At 48.2% G+C, this 17455-nt stretch overlaps 1 protein-coding gene across 1 annotated transcript in view; it reads left to right on the top strand.

Annotated features, from left to right (window-relative positions):
• Positions 1–833: 833 nt before the first annotated feature.
• ESYT3 (extended synaptotagmin 3) overlaps positions 834–17455 on the top strand; it is a 50881-nt gene continuing 34259 nt past the window's right edge. The window contains exon 1 of the mRNA XM_047100515.1: positions 834–1151. Within this exon, the coding sequence (XP_046956471.1) occupies positions 834–1151 (318 nt within the window). The remainder of the gene's footprint in view (positions 1152–17455) is intronic.

Genomic DNA, 17455 nt, shown 5'->3' on the forward strand with positions numbered 1-17455 from the left:
GAAACTCCCAGTCTGATGATGGGGGTGGGGGGTGGGGTGGTGAATTAAGATCCAAACTGACACACACACAGTGGGGAATGCAGGACACAGGGCATTGTGGGGGGCAAGAGGCACCTTGGGCTTGGCTAGCTTGGATTGGGGGCCAGGTCTAAGCTTTAGGGATGCCAGAGGAGCGGGCATCGATGCCAGGCTCTAGGGGCCAGATGGAGGGCTGAGTCAGACCCACTGTGGGGTGGAGAGGCCCGGCGAGCCGGTCCGTGGAGAGCCTCGAACGCCCAGCTCACAGCCCATATACTAGAGTGCATATTATAAACGGGTGTAGGAAACAGGTTTTATGTGATGTTTACCCATGACAAGCCATTTGTCCACATGCCTCGGTGAGTCATAAACCGCCTGGGGCAGCACCTAGACCAACCAGGGCTCTACCCGGGCGTTGCAACTGCGCCCTTAGCTGACGCCTGCGCGGGACCTTGGAGTCGGAGGGTGCCCACGCCCGCTGGTTGCTCTTCAGAACCCCGCAGGAGCCCCGCCCACGGTCTGACCCCGCCCCCTTCCCTGGGCCCGCCTCTAGGGGCGGAGACGTCGCGAGCCAGGGCTCTGGTTGGGAGTTGAGCGCGGCGGTGCCGCGTATCTGCACATCCCGCGCTCCAGGTGGCGGCAGCGAAGCCCTGGAACTGAGCGCCCAGACCTCACCAGCGAGTCCGAGTCCCGCAGGGCAGGTGCGGCGCGGCGGCCGGGTGTTCGCGCTTGGAGGACCGATGTGCCCTGGTGTCAGGACGCGTGGACCTGAGCTCGGGTGAAGCTCTGGGAAAGGGTAACACGGTGGCGACGAGATGCAAGCGGAGGAGCCCGGCGCCCCCAGCGCCCAGGGAAGCCAGAGCGCACCCAGCCCCGAGCCGCGCCTGTCCAGCCAGCTGCTGCCTGAGCTGTACACCTTTGTGGCGCGAGTGCTGTTCTACCTGGCGCCGGTCTACCTTGCCGGCTACCTGGGGCTCAGCATAACTTGGCTGCTGCTCGGCGCTCTGCTGTGGATGTGGTGGCGCAGGAACCGTCGCGGGAAGCTCGGGCGTCTTGCGGCCGCATTCGAATTCCTAGACAACGAACGCCAGTTCATTAGCCGCGAACTGCGGGGCCAGCACCTGCCGGCCTGGGTGAGCAGGGTCGAGGGGGGCTGAGGTGGGGTGGATGCCTTTGGAGGTTCGGAAGGAACCTACTGTCACCGGGGGAGCTGGGGGCGGTGCTCCACGATCCGAATACCTAGTGCCCCACCAAGCAGGGCGCACAGACCCCTCGCCGCGACGTCCCTCAGCCTCATACCCGCCTCTTGGTCTGGCAGCTCGGGGAGCGGGGAAGTTAGGTTTCATTTAAGGGCCAGAGCCTGGGAGAAAAGTTATGGGCGGGCCACACCCAGGGGGGTAAAAAAAAAGGGCGTCTGGGACTTTGCAAGGTTACTCGGGAGGGAAGCAAAAGGCATTTATTTCTTCCACTCACCTGTTGATTCAAAGAAAGAATGCAAGGCGCAAAACGGATCCGCCAATGCAGCAATGACAGAAACTTCAGCTTAGTTGCCTCCGCAGAGGTCCGGACAGAGGGGGCGGGCTAGAGATGGGATTGAAGAGTGGGCTGGGAGGCTGGATCACGAGCTTCTCTCCCTGCCTCCGCCTGGTGGGATGCTCAGACCCGCTCGGACACACACATATTCACATTCCAACTACACACCCCCCTCCTGGTGTGGAAGGGCCTGTATTAGGGTTTCTAAAACGCTTCTGGTCCTGAGAATCACCTGGCCCACTTAACAAAAACAAGTTCAGAGCCCCACCTGGCAACTCCCAGGTGGGGTTGAAGCACCTGGATGAATCTTGGGATCTGGTGAGTCTGGGAAATACTGGAAGAAGGGTGTTTGGTCCAAGGCTTGGTCTGCGGCAAACCTACCCCTCTGGGTGCTTCTCTGATTCTTCCAGACACACTCAGGCCCACAGTGGGAGATGTCCAGAGGCCCCCAGACCTCTCTTTTCCTCTGCCCCGAGGCCCGTATTCTAAAATTCAGTCAGGCCATGACTGTAGCCTCCAAAGTGCTTGTGAGAAGAACCAATTAGAAAGATCTGTTTTATGTTTATCTTTAAAACGAGAGAAATTAAGCCTGACTATATTCGTTTGCTAGGGTTGCTATAACAAAATACCACAAACACATAAACACAAACCCAGTCACACAAACAATGGAAACTGGTCAAGACCAAATTGTCAGCAGGGTTTGCCTTTTCTGAGGCTTCTCTTTGGCTTGTAGATGGCTGTCTCCGTCATGTCTTCGTATGGTCTTCCCTTTGTATATATTTGTGTACAAATTTTCTCTTCGTTTTAAGTTTATTTTGAGAGAGACAGCGTGCATGTGCAAGCTAGCAGGGGAGGGGCAGAGAGAGAGGGAGAGAAAGAATCTTAAGTGCGTTCCAAGCTGTCAACACAGAGCCTGATGGGGGCTCTAATTCACGAACCGTGAGATCATGACCTGAGCCGAAATCCAGAGTTTCAAGAGTCAGACACTTACCCAACTGAGCCACACAGGTGCCCCCAAATTTCCTCTTCCTTTAAGGTCACCAATCACATTGGGTTAGGGTCCACCCTAATGAGACCTAATTTTAACTTAATCACCTATTTAAGGGCCCTCTTTCCAAAAACAGTCACATTCCAGGGTCCTGGTTAGGACTTCAACATATGAGTTTGGGGAATATGGTTCAGTTCATAACACTGATATTTAATATATGGATTGACCATACAGTTTTGTACATTGGTTTACATATATTGAGGGTGAGGGGGCCCAAACCTTCCGCTAAGGGTGCACAATAATCACAATGACAACTTTTCTATGGTAGCAGCCATGGGAACAGTATTTGCAGCCTGTCTCCCAAACTTGATTATCCTGATTGTTCTTTGGGGGCTTGTGATCCTGAAAGATGTGGACCCAGAAAGCAGGCCTGGGCCTATCCATGCTCCTTGCTTATTGTCGAGGGAGTCCTGGATGCCTGCCAGACTTTTGTTGTGACCCCATGGTGGCATCAATCCAAGAGGGGGGGCTTGTGAGTCCTCACCAACAGACGGCCCTCTCTTTCTGCCCCTTCTTGTATTAGGGAGGCCTCTAGACACTTAGTTGTTTGCAAAAGGTAATGTTTCCAAAACTGAGGCAAGAATCAGATCCTGTGGGGGCATTGACATGCCCCAACCACCATCACCTGCCCCCCCGCACATGAACACCAGGAGCAACATGAAATTAGCCAACGGGGAGCTCAGCCTGATGGGTGAGACAACACAGGAAGCTACCTCATCTCATAAACCATACCCCAGGACTGACCCGGCTGGGTCTAGGGACACACAGAGGAAGGTGATGGTGTCTCTCCTTCCAAGAGGACAGTCTGGGGCAGGAAGTGGATGCATGTAGATAATTGCCATAGAGGTCTCAGGGAAGTCAGAGATAGTCTGAATAGGGTCCAGTCAAGCGTTGAAAGCATGGAGCAAAGGACATCTGGCTTTGTTTCCATACCAAAATGTCCCCAGACCACAGCCTGTTGTTGCCTTGGCAGAGTCCTGGGAGGAGTCTGGCCTTAGCTTGCAGTCTTCAGACTATCCTGGCTTGCTTAGCTGGCCAGTTTGGTGAGCCAGGACGTGGATTACATTTTGGACTGAGGCAGTGGTGCTGCAAAGGGGATTCCAGGCTGGGGGAGGCTCTCGAGCACAGCATGGAGGCACAGAATGGCCAGTATATGAGGGAGCACCATATGGTTTGGATTGGTTCGGCTGGAGTGTGTGGTAAGGGTTGATGGACAGGGGCCAAACTGAGGCGGGCTTGGTGGAAGTTGGGCCTGATTCTGAAGGCCACAAGGAGCCTCTGGAAGGCTTTGGAAAGATGCTGTAAAAAGCAGCATGGGGGGGGGGGCGGGGAGTGAAGCTGGAGAAGAGAGACAAGATGAGAAATTGATTTAAGCCAAGATGGTGGTACTGAGGACTGAGGAGGAGTACAATAGATGTGTAAGAGTGGGACTCTGGGTGCTTGGTGGCCTCTAGATTAGTGTGAGGGAGGGATCTAGGAATCTTCCAAGGCGTTTTCTAATCTGGGGAGCTGGGCATCTAGAATGAGAAGCAGGTCTGGGGAGGTTGGTCGTCTGCATGAACACCTGTGTAGAGCACGCAACTAGATTCAGGTGTGGGCTTTTCGCCCTGCCTCCTCGGGAAGGTTGCCAAACCGGGAGATGATGTGGAAAACCTGGAAGCTACTTGGTTGCATACTCTCTCCCTGTTGTGAGGAATGCATACTGTTGATGAAGACAGAGACATGGCTCTGGGTACGGTGGGGGCAGCATGACCCTTGCCCACGATTTCACAGCACCAGTGTCTTTATCCTTATATATGGACCTTTCAGTGTGCCGTCCTCCCTGTTTTGAGAATTGACTTCTTGCACAGAAGTGGGGTCAATGGCTTATGACCTCCTTTGGTATCAAGAAATATTTTTACAAATTAACACATGGCATACCAATAGCTGGGGGGAGTTGAAGAAAAGTTTGAGGGTCTTGAAGGGAGGGTGTGGGGAATCCAGCCCACAGGCTGCTTGGGAAAGAGCACCTTGTTCTAATTTGCACCAAGCCCCTGTGAGCGGGTACAGGAGGCCCAGGCCAGGCTGAGCTGGAGCCAGTCTCCCCTGCCGGACCACTATGGGCATTTTTAGTTCTCAGTGGAGCAATGTTTCCTGCCTGTGAGACTCCTCAACACACTGCTCCAAGCTGCTGCCCCCAGGGCATCATAAGAAAGGATCTTAGAGATTCCTTTCCCTGCCTGAGGCTCAGTGTGCCCACCTATGAAAGGAGGTTGTTTCTGGTCAAGCTTCATTCACACAGCTCTGCCCTCCCTCTGGGTCCCTTCCAGGGAAGAGAGAGCTGGAATAAAGGATTCTTCTGCTTTGAGAGGGGTCACCAGTGAAGAAGCCGTGGTTCCTCTTGGCTTGTGAACGTGGCCTGGCCACTCGGAAAGAGCAGGCCGAGCTGCCCCCACTTCTCATCCTCTGAACAGAGGAATGGCTGCCCCTCACTGTTCGTGTGCGAATGTTTTTTTATACATCTTGCACACAGTTTTTTTTTTTTTTTTTTTTTTATGAAGTTTATTGACAAATTGGTTTCCATACAACACCCAGTGCTCATCCCAAAAGGTGCCCTCCTCAATACCCATCACCCACCCGCCCCTCCCTCCCACCCCCCATCAACCCTCAGTTTGTTCTCAGTTTTTAACAGTCTCTTATGCTTTGGCTCTCTCCCACTCTAACGTCTTTTTTTTTTTCTGCCTTCCCCTCCCCCATGGGTTCCTGTTGAGTTTCTCAGGATCCACATAAGAGTGAAACCATATGGTATCTGTCTTTCTCTGTATGGCTTATTTCACTTAGCATCACACTCTCCAGTTCCATCCACGTTGCTACAAAAGGCCATATTTCATTTTTTCTCATTGCCACGTAGTATTCCATTGTGTATATAAACCACAATTTCTTTATCCATTCATCAGTTGATGGACATTTAGGCTCTTTCCATACTTTGGCTATTGTTGAGAGTGCTGCTATGAACATTGGGGTACAAGTGCCCCTATGCATCAGTACTCCTGTATCCCTTGGGTAGATTCCTAGCAGTGCTATTGCTGGGTCATAGGGTAGGTCTATTTTTAATTTTCTGAGGAACCTCCACACTGTTTTCCAGAGCGGCTGCACCAATTTGCATTCCCACCAACAGTGCAAGAGGGTTCCCGTTTCTCCACATCCTCTCCAGCATCTATAGTCTCCTGATTTGTTCATTTTGGCCACTCTGACTGGCGTGAGGTGATACCTGAGTGTGGTTTTGATTTGTATTTCCCTGATAAGGAGCGACGCTGAACATCTTTTCATGTGCCTGTTGGCCATCTGGATGTCTTCTTTAGACAAGTGTCTATTCATGTTTTCTGCCCATTTCTTCACTGGGTTATTTGTTTTTCGGGTGTGGAGTTTGGTGAGCTCTTTATAGATTTTAGATACTAGCCCTTTGTCCGATATGTCATTTGCAAATATCTTTTCCCATTCCGTTGGTTGTCTTTTAGTTTTGTTGGTTGTTTCCTTTGCTGTGCAGAAGCTTTTTATCTTCATAAGGTCCCAGTAATTCACTTTTGCTTTTAATTCCCTTGCCTTTGGGGATGTGTCGAGTAAGAGATTGCTACGGCTGAGGTCAGAGAGGTCTTTTCCTGCTTTCTCCTCTAATGTTCTGATGGTTTCCTGTCTCACATTTAGGTCCTTTATCCATTTTGAGTTTATTTTTGTAAATGGTGTGAGAAAGTGGTCTAGTTTCAACCTTCTGCATGTTGCTGTCCAGTTCTCCCAGCACCATTTGTTAAAGAGGCTGTCTTTTTTCCATTGGATGTTCTTTCCTGCTTTGTCAAAGATGAGTTGGCCATATGTTTGTGGGTCTAGTTCTGGGGTTTCTATTCTATTCCATTGGTCTGTGTGTCTGTTTTTGTGCCAATACCATGCTGTCTTGATGATGACAGCTTTGTAGTAGAGGCTGAAGTCTGGGATTGTGATGCCTCCTGCTTTGGTCTTCTTCTTCAAAATTCCTTTGGCTATTCGGGGCCTTTTGTGGTTCCATATGAATTTTAGGATTGCTTGTTCTAGTTTCGAGAAGAATGCTGGTGCAATTTTGATTGGGATTGCATTGAATGTGTAGATAGCTTTGGGTAGTATTGACATTTTGACAATATTTATTTTTCCAATCCATGAGCAGGGAATGTCTTTCCATTTCTTTAAATCTTCTTCAATTACCTTCATAAGCTTTCTATAGTTTTCAGCATACAGATCCTTTACATCTTTGGTTAGATTTATTCCTAGGTATTTTATGCTTTTTGGTGCAATTGTGAATGGGATCAGTTTCTTTATTTGTCTTTCTGTGGCTTCATTGTTAGTGTATAAGAATGCAACTGATTTCTGTACATTGATTTTGTATCCTTGCACACAGTTTTTAGATATATTTTTCAAGGAACGAGGAGCCTCTTCCATTAGCCCATCTTGCCAGGGCTGGGGACTGTGGACCGGATAGTGACAAAAGTGGAGTCCTTGCCGCTGCAGAGCTGGTGAAAGCCCTGGTGGCTGCAGAGGGCAAAGCAAGCAAGGGGAACGGGTAGCACATGGCAGTGAGACTCCATCCCGGGCCCCTGGCTCTTTCTGGGACCTGCTCCTATAGGTCCTTAAGTTCCAGTGACCGCACTCCAGAAGCCATTTCCCTTCTGATCTTCATGCTCTGGGCTCCTCAAGATCCTTTGCAGGGTCCCTTCGATGCCCCGCTCCTCGAGGCCTGGGCCCCTGGTTGAAGCTTGGCCGGCTGCCCTCCTGACCTTGTGCACCAGATTTCTCCTTCGAGGCCCCGTGCCCTTTCAGGATATTCATCAAGCCCTTGACCTGTGCTCAGTAACCTGATAAACCTGACTGGTTTATCAGAGGTGTGTTTTGCCCTATCACAACTGTTCTCTGTGTGGCGTGCTGAGGGAACCTCAGTGAGAGCCTTGCCTGGCTCCAGGTTTGGGGGATGAAGGCCTGAGACTGAGTAGAGTGGGGGAAGAACTACCAGAAAGCCTGGCATTTTGTCTGTCTGGGTCTCCTGTCTAGCCGGACTTGTTCTCCGGCCAGCTGATAGCAATCAGTTGGCAGCTTTGTCAGAGACAATTAACCCTCAGTATCTGCTGGGATGGGGGTGGGGGCTGAGGTGATGTGGTGGCTGGTAGGGACCTGGAGTCTGATGCTCATTCACTAGGGGAACTCGAGAAGGTCCCCTGTCTTCCCTGGGTCCCTGGTTCCCCTCTAAAAATGATGAGACTCCAGGAGATGCCCTTTGGAGTCTTTTCAGCTGAAGGAGTCTGTCATCATGAATCAGTCCCAAGTTGGCTTTTCTGTAGTGCCACCCACCCACAGGACCGGGTTCCGCAGTCTTTCTTGCCTACCCATCATCTAACTGGGTGCGCCCTGGGGACATCAGGTGAGGCAAGCACCAGGGAAAACTGTTCACGCAAAGCTGTGAGCATTCCAGGGCTCCCGGCAGTGTCCCCAGGATACTGCCCTCCAGGCCTTCCTGTGCATCATTCAGGTTGAAGACCAGGGTTGAGTGCTTTGCTTTCCTGGGGCTGAGTTTGACATTCCTTCTGTGGGTGGAACAGCAGTCTTCCAGAGCCCAGGTGCTCTTGGTCTGTCCCATTCTGATACTTTTGTTAATTAGAGGAAGTAAATGCAATGACAGCTCTGAGCTGGGCTGGCCACTCAATTGAGCTCAATTCTTGGAGCCAGTGCTGTGGGATCTGCTTGGAGTTAAGGGACTTACTTGTGGGGTCGCTGCAGTCCCGTGAGGTCATGCATATGGCTTGGAGTCAGGCTTGTCCTCAGGAAGGAAGAGGCACAGCATGATTTAGTCATCCCCCTGAGTCTCTGCCCCACATCTTAGTGATGCTTTATGAACTTAGCATGTCTCGGGCCATGGCTGGGCAATTAGAGAGACAGAACGTGGGCGTCTGCCCTCCAGGCCCAGCACAGGGATCTTAGGCATCCATGTGTTCATTCCTATACTCAGTCAGGAATCATCTATCGAGGGCTTGCAATGTGTCAGGCATGGTGCTGCAAGCTGACTAATGATATGAGTGACACCTGGTCCCCGCCCTCAAGGAACCCCTGGTCTAGATGGTGATTCAGACCCGCTAGAACAGCCTTTCCTGATACAGTGTGATCAGTCCTATGAGGTGGCCGCGCAAGGCTCTGAGAAAGCCTGGGGGAGGGGATCTAACCCAGGCTGGAAGTGGCCCACGAAGCAACACTTGGGTGATGCTGGCTGGGGAAAGGGATGGGGACTGTGGGTACGTATGGTCACTTGAGCTCGTAATCTCATTCTGGGGTGAGAAGATTCTGGGACAGCAACTTGTGATACCCTAACTCACACGAGGCTGGCCGTTGCTTTGTGTAGAAGGGGCTGAATTTTTCTGCGACAGAAGTGTCCACAGCAGTCTTGTCTCCCAGCTAAGTACCTGAGGACCTTAGTAATGGGAAGGTCACGTGGTAGACAAGGATCAGGGCCAAGCAGGGGACAGCCATTGCCCTGCTCCTCTGTTGTGCCCCCTGTCCAGCGGGCAGGAAGTGTGAAGAGCTGCTCACCAGCTTCCATGGGTCTCCTGGCCCTGGCCTGACAGCAGGTTGAGCTGGCACTTGAGTGGGAATGTTCCCAATGACACCGGGGGGACCATTGGAGGGTGTGAGCTGCAGCCTGAAGGTCACAACCCAGCCACACAAAGGAGACTCGGCCTCGCCTTCCCTTCCTCCTTCCTGACCCTCTTACCCCTCCCTTCAGTTATTTCCTGGGAGAGTTCCAGGGGTTTTTCATCTCAGGAAACCTAGAGCTTGTAGCCCCAAAGTGTTCACATGTGCCTGAGGAAAGTTATTTCCTTCTTCCTCCTTCTTCACTGCAAATAATGAAGAGTTAAAAGGTGTTTTCTGTCCCAGTGGGGACTATTAAAGGGGAAGGGAAAAGCCCCATTCTCTTTACCCTGCCTTTCAAGCCAAGGGTATGAGAGGTGACCCACTCAGGCCACACCGGGAGTCAGGGCCCAGCTCCTGCAAGCCCTCTCTCTCTAGGAACTCAGGGTGGCCGCTCCTGCCCATGAAACCCCATCGCAGGGTGCCAGGACCTCCAGACACTCAGAGGAAAGAGCCAGGAAAATACAGGATGTTTCAAGACCCCAGAATCACCCACTCCATTCCTTTGCCCATGTCATGTTTACTTTCTTAAGTAATTGGTTATAAAAAGTGATTAAAAATCTTTTTTTCTGGTTGTCAAGTGGAAGTATTCCCATCGTAGAATATTTGGAAATGGCCTAAAAGAATTAGAACCAACAGTCCCTCCACCCAGAGATAACATTATTCTATGTGTGTGTACTTCTTTTGTATAGAAAGTATACAAACATGGTTTCTTAAAAAACTTGCACCCTTTCTTTTCTTTTTTTTTTTTTGTTCTTAACATTCTATAACATTCTTCAAAAACATGCTTAAGGATTATGATACCCTTAATGTGAATATACCCTACACTGCTTAAAAGATTGCTCTAGGGGCGCCTGGGTGGCGCAGTCGGTTAAGCATCCGACTTCAGCCAGGTCACGATCTCACGGTCCGTGAGTTCGAGCCCCGCGTCGGGCTCTGGGCTGATGGCTCAGAGCCTGGAGCCTGTTTCCGATTCTGTGTCTCCCTCTCTCTCTGCCCCTCCCCCGTTCATGCTCTGTCTCTCTCTGTCCCAAAAATAAATAAAAAAACGTGGAAAAAAAAAAAAAGATTGCTCTAGCATTGATTATCTCAGTTATTTCAGGTTTGTCCTACTCATGTGGCTAGCAGAGGTGGGGGTGTTTCCTGTGTCTGTCTGGAATTTCTCCCTCTGACCTGCCAGGGGCTCCCTTGTCCTTTCCTTCAAGTCCAAGCTCAGGCTCCCCACTCTCAGACACTGCTCCTCAGGCCCCCGCAGCACCCGGAACCTGTGTCACCCCACTTCCTTTCTGGACTTGCACCTACCTATTTTTGCATCTGACTTTTCTTCCAGACTGAATGCTGTTCCGAGGCAAGGTGTGTTTCCTGCTCCGGTCTGTACCTGCAGTTCCTCAGTTGGTGCCTAGTACATAGTGGGCTCTCGGTAAAAATCTGTTCCTCACATGCTGCGTGAATCTTAGTCTCAAGTTTCGCAAGTTCCTTACTATAGATTCCTACATGTTAAACTGATAGGTCAAGGCTTGGGAACAACTTAAAGATTCTCATTCCCACTTCACTGTGGCCTTAACAGCATCGATACTACATTTTTTACTCTCTTTTTTTTTTTTTGTAAGTTTATGTATTGATGATGAGAGAGAGTTCATGTGCATGTACCAGTAAGGGAGGGGCAGAAAGAGGGAGGGAGAAAATCCTAAGCAGGCTCCACACTGTCAGCACAGAGCCCATTGCAGGGCTAGAACTCACAAACGGTGAGATCATGACCTGAGCTGAAGTCGGGCGTTTGACTGAGCCACCCAGGTGCTCCTCCATTTTTTGGTCTTTTAAGGTGTATGTCATTTTATTACGCATTGCAGATAATTGCATTTTTTTTCTTTTTTTTACAAATTGAAGGTTTGTGGCAACCCTGCATTGAGCAAGTCTATCAGTGCATTTACCAACAGCACTTGCTGACTTTGTGTCTCTGTGTCACAGTTTGGTAATCCTTGCAGTGTTTCACACTTTTGCACCATTGTTATATTTGGTGATCTGTGATTAGTGATTGTGACTTCCTGAAAGCTCAGATGATGGTTAGCATTTTTTAGCAATAAAATATTTTTAATTTTTTTTAACGTTTATTTATTTATTTTTTTTTTTTTGAGACAGAGACAGAGCATGAACGGGGGAGGGTCAGAGAGAGAGGGAGACACAGAATCCGAAGCAGGCTCCAGGCTCTGAGCAGTCAGCACAGAGCCCGACGCAGGGCTCGAACTCACGGACCGTGAGATCATGACCTGAGCCGAAGTCGGGCGCTTAACCGACTGAGCCACCCAGGCGCCCCATAAAATATTTTTAAATTAATGTATGTACTTTTTTTTAAAACATGCTATTGCACACTTACTGGACTACAGTATAGTGTAAACATAGCTTTCGTATAGGAAACGAAAAAATTCATTTGACTCATTTTATGGTAATATTCACTTCATTGCAGTGGCCTAGAACTAAACCTGCAGTATCTCTGAGGCATTGCCTATGCTAGTTTGATAAGCAAGAGGATATGTTTGTTAACCTTTGGGCACTACCAAACCTAACTGTGTGACTGAACTGTCTGGAGACTTAGCATTACACTCAGGCCTCCTTGAAAGAAAGACTCTCTAGAGCCCAGGTAGTCCCTCTATGCTCCAAGCCCTTACTCCTCAGCAAATGGTGACAGGTTCTTGGCACCAGTATTCTCATGGCTGGTGAGTGCCTTTGGAGTTGTATCTGCTCAGTATCCCCCCCTTCTACTGGGTCCAGCTGGCTTGGGCCAGTCTGCAGGCTGGGTGTGTTGTTAAATAGCCTATGGATTTTAGAGCAGCACTAAATGGAACTTCAAGTTGGCAAAATGTTTTTTCCTTTAAAGCACTTTTAGCGGGGTAATTTTAAGCAGAAGAGTGAGCAGATTTAAAAGCAATTTTTAAGGTTAAATGTTTACCTCCCAAGAACAGAGAAAAGGGGGCGAAGGCTGTTCTTCACCAGAAAACAAGTGAATGAAATGAGGGACCAGTTTCTGGTAGAGGAGGAACCACTGAATAGGCACCACAAAGAAGGGATCTATCTCGAAAGACAGGAGTGTGTGTCTCAGGTCTTTGAGATACAAAGAGACACAGGAACATACTCTATCTCTGTATGTCTGTCTGTGTCTCTTTCTCTGTGTCTGTGTGTCTGCACACGGTTGCTCCCATGGGAAGAGCTACCATCCCTGTGACAGGGAGTGAGCCGGGTTCACCTGGTGACACGCAGGCCTTTTAAGTGAAGCCCTCCAATCTCCCTGCCTCCTGAGAGGGTCTGGTGGCCCAAAGCTGCCGTCCAGGCCTCCTAGTCCATCTGTGGGCCCTGCTTAGGCTCCACGCTGCTGGACCCAGCCATCACTCTGGCTCCGTTTCCTCACTGCTGTGGAATCATTTTTCCTCAAGGGTTTAAGAAGTAAAGCATGACCACCTAGAGAGGAAGCATTGATGTGTGGCGCCATTGTGGTGGCCTCTGCTAGCCTGGAATTCTGACTTGAGTTTGCTTTACAGTCTGTCTCTTCTCTGAGCTCTCATTACTGCCACTGTCTAAAAAAATGCTGTCATTAAAATATGAGCCCACTGCCTGGGAAGCTTTGGCCCAAGCACACTAACAGCAGCAAGATGTAAGTTAGCACAGGGAGGCTCTCGGTGGGGGCCGAGGCCCCATCTACTTAAGTTTCTCTCAGGGGCAAAAGCAGGCATCTAAGGTCTTGGTGACTTGACCACGGGCTTGGGCAACTTTAAGAGTTTCCAGGCCTTCTTTGGGTAAGTGCTCACACCTGTAATATAGCAGTCAGGATAGTGTCCATGTTCTAGGGGGATGAACCTTATTTTAGAGAGAGAGCATGTGAGTGGGGAGGGGAAAGAGAGAGAGGGAGACACAGAATCCAAGCAGGCTCCAGGTTCCAAGCTGTCAGTACGGAGCCCAATATGGGGCTCAAACCCACTAACTGTGAGATCATGACCTGAGCCGAAGTCGGACGCTTAACCGACTGAGCCACCCAGACGCCCCACCTTGCTAGAGCTCTTAATTTGTCTCCATATAGAGTAGATTTGCGTTCATTGTCTCCTGATTGTAGACCTGGGCAGCATAGGCATCACAGCCTCACTTCCTTCAATGGGGAGAAACCTGAGGCTGCAGAAAGAGGGTCAGGACCAGACCCTGGTTCCTCAGGGCCCCTGGTGGCACGTCCTACCTCTGCTGCTTGGCTATAGAAAGCAGCTACTGGGTGGAAGTGGCTCACCTTTTTAGGGGCCAGAGCAGTGCCCAAAGCCAGGCAGACTCATCATACTGTGTTTTCATCTGCTAGCCCTTGCCTTCCCTTGCTCCTCGTGGCACAAAAGATACTCCCTTTGTAAAAGAATTGAGGTCCATAGGCTGCCGGTAAGAATTTGATGACAAAGTGACAGCTGTGACTTTGGAGCCCTCGTCAGGAGCCTCAGGGGGCGGAGGAGTCACCTTCTCCCAGGGTCTGAGCGGGTCCCCTAGCCTAGGGAGGCCTGTCCACTCATTCTTCAACACGCCCCAGCACTGTGATCAGAATGACCTGGGAGCTTGTTAAAGATACAAGCTGTCGGGTCCCTGCCCCAAGTTTTCAGTTCCCAGAATCGAAATCTCTGAGGGACCTCACTAAGAATCCACGTCTTAACGAGGTCTCCTGGTGGTGGTTTTGTAAGGAAAAGTTTAAGACCGCTGCCCACACCCGCCTGAATCTAGCTCTTTGCATTGCCAGGAGGCGTGGATGTCTCCCTGCTCTCTGGTCTCAGAGACTCCCAGCCTTGTGAGGTACTGGAACAAAAGTTCTGGTGACTTTAGGACTCAGTCTGAGAGTGGGCCACCAGTCGTCTTTTTCAGCTTTCCCTTCCTTTACCTCCGGAGGGAAAGACATGCACAGAGACTCTGATTGGGTCCCTTTGCCCCGCCTCATTGTGGAGCGCCCTCATTGGACAGCTTCACACAGGCGCCTCACAGGCATTGGGCCCAGCCTATCTAGGGGCGCATCCCTCAGCCAATCAGCAGAGGTCGGGGAAACAACACTCAACTGTGGTCCTCCTTCAGCCTCAGGCGCTTTCGCTGTGTTGTCTCTCTTTTCAGTGTTTCCCAAAGTGCAGAGCCGCAGGCACCTGGGGAGCCCGTAGAGAATTTGCTGGGCTTTGGGTCAGACAGAACTGGACGCATAGCCCAGGTGACATTGTTCTTGGCATGTACCTGAGGACAAAGACGTCAGTGTCTGCACCTTCAGGGTCTATACAACTGCCAACAACAGTAACAGCTTCTGGAGCATTTACTCTGAGCCAGGGAGGGTACCGAGCACTTACACGCATTGTCTCATTTACTCACTCAGGAGCTCTGTGAAATTGGTAGCATGGTACCCATCCTGCGGATGAGAAAACCAAGGCTTACAGAGGTGAAATTTTAAATGCACAAAGATTACTTTGACCCTAAGAAATGCACTTCAAATGCTGACACTTCAGGTGGAGAAGGCAGGGAGAAAAATGGCTTGAAGGCTGGGCTCAAATTACATGCGGGTGAAATCTGAGTTCTGGTCACCTGGGTGATCTTGGCAGGTACCAACTAGTCTCTGAGCCTCTCCTCATCTGTAAAATGAGGATAATTGTAGCTTTGCTGTACACCTTATGGAGTATTAGGAGGATGAAATGAAAGTGTCTGTGGAATGTCCTTTGTAAGCTATAAAGCATGGCCTGCTAATGAAGACTCCGGTCCCATGAGGGCAACCCTCTGCTAAATAAGACCTTCTATAAAAGAGGAAAAGATAATACTATGTAAGGTTTTCTTAAGAGGAGTGAGAGGGGTGGGGTGGACAGGCAGGGACTTTGTGGTGAGACCGACCTGGGTCTGTGATTCCACTCTGGCACTCTGCAGCTGGTGCCTGTAAGTAACCTTTTTGAGCCTTAGTTTCCTTATCTGTAAAATGGAGCTAAAAAGGGACTAAGGTGAGTTTTAAATGACATGAGATCACATGAACTCAAAAAGTTAGAAAATAAGGTGGAAAAAAGATACAACCGGGCAACTTTGAAACAAAAGTAAGCTAGAGTGGCAATTTTCATATCAGATAAAGTAGAATGTAACTCAGATATATCCTAAAGACAAGGATGTTCTGTCATTATAAAAGGAATAGTAATTTTAAAAGATAACAGTCATGGACATATATATGCTGCATAATATAAACTTGAAATAAAAAACCCAACAACTGACAGAACTGCACAGGGAAGAAGATAAAGCAACAGTTGGACTTGGAAACTCTAATACATTCCTCTCTGAAAATGAGAAGTAGGCAAGGAGGAAACAAGGATAAAGAACTGTTGAAAGGCACGATATTTTTTTTTTTTTTACAAAGGACATGATTAATAACTTGATCATACATGGAACAGCCATAACAATTAATCATGCACTAAGCCACAAAGGAATTATCAATATATTCCAGTGGACTGCCATCCTACAGACTGTGCAGGCCATAAAGAAATGGAATCAGAAAGCAATAAGCAGTGTTAGAAACCTCACATGCCTAAATATTTAAAAATAGTACTTATTGTAAAAAATTATTGTTTAAAACTTAGTCATCATGGAAACGACAAAAAAAATGGGAGGTAAATAATGAAAACACTATGCCAAAAATCATAGGGAATTTAAACTTTGAATTTATCACAAACCAAAAACTGAAAATAAATTCAACTCCAAGAACATAAGAGAGCAACAGGTTTAGATCAAAGAAGTAGGTAAGGAAATAAAAAACATAACGATGAAAGTGAACAAAAATTTTAATGTAATGGTAAAGGGGAAAGAAAACTATTAACAACAACTAAAGCTAGTTCTCTGAGAAGATCAATACAATGGGCAAAACCTTTGTCAAGCTAGACCTATTAAAAAATAGAAAAAGAAGAAAATAAAATATGGGATAAATGCAGAAATAACTATAGATAAAGCAGATTAAAAGTAATAAAATATTATAAGCCTGGGTGGCTTAGTCCGTTGAGCTTCGGTCTTCAGCTCAGATCATGATTTCACATTTCCTGAGTTCGAGCCCTGCATCAGGCTCCCTTCTGTCAGCGCAGAGCCCATTTAGAATCCTTTGTCCCCCCTCTCTGTCTCTGCACTTCCTCCACTCGCACTCCTCTCTTTCAAAAATAAATAAACATTTTAAAAATAATAAAATATTATAAGCAAATATATATCAATACCTTTGAAAGCCTATATAAACTATATTTCTAGAAAAATATAAATGCCGAAATTGCCACAATAAGAGATAAGTAGACCTTGAATACACCATTAACCACTAAAAAGAGGAATGGTAACTTCCTACCCCAAAAAGCCTCAGGCCAAGATGGCTTTATAGCTAAGATGCATTAAACTTCATTGACCAGATAATTCCTTTTTTTGTTTTTAATGTTTATTTTTGAGAGAGAGAGAGACAGAGCATGAGCGGGGGAGGGGAAGACAGAGAAGGAGACACAGAATCTGAAGCAGGCTGAGCTGTCAGCACAGAGCCTGATGCGGGGCTCAAACTCACAGACCAGGAGAACATGACCTGAGCTGAAATTGGATGCTTAACCAACTGAGCCACCCAGGCACCCGTTTTGTTTTGTTTTTTTCTTTTAAATGAAATAATTCCTATTATTTACAGGTTATTTCAGAAAATAGGAAGATATGGAAAAGCTGTCCCACTAGTTTTATAATTTATTGTAAGATCTTTGTACCAAAACTGGGTGTGAATTGCACAAGAACGAAAATTGTAGATATCACTTTGAATCCTAAGTGTATAAAACCTAAATGAGATATCAGGCTACCTAAATGTATTACTTCAAATGGGGCGTTTCCTGAGTACTAGAAATGGTTTTGTTTTATAAAGAAACATCAGTTAAGTTCACCACATTAATGGACAAAGAGGAAAAAATTACATGATTGTCTCTATCTATTGTGTTGAATATAGTTCGATACCCATTTATAATGAAAGTCCTTGCAAATTAAGTTATTGAGAAGAGCTTCCTCAACCTGATAGGGGCTGTCCTCTAAAACTCTACAGCAAAAATCACACTTCATGGAAAAACTTCCATTTGAGGCCAGGAACAAGGTAGAGCTGTTCGCAATCACTGCTACTGGGCGTGACCAAAAGACAAACTAAGAGAAGGTAAGAAA

The sequence above is a fragment of the Lynx rufus genome, unplaced genomic scaffold (genome assembly GCF_022079265.1).
Source record: "Lynx rufus isolate CCGP_SWC_20201006 ecotype Redwood Valley unplaced genomic scaffold, mLynRuf1.p SCAF_5, whole genome shotgun sequence".
Taxonomy (NCBI): Eukaryota; Metazoa; Chordata; class Mammalia; order Carnivora; family Felidae; genus Lynx; species Lynx rufus.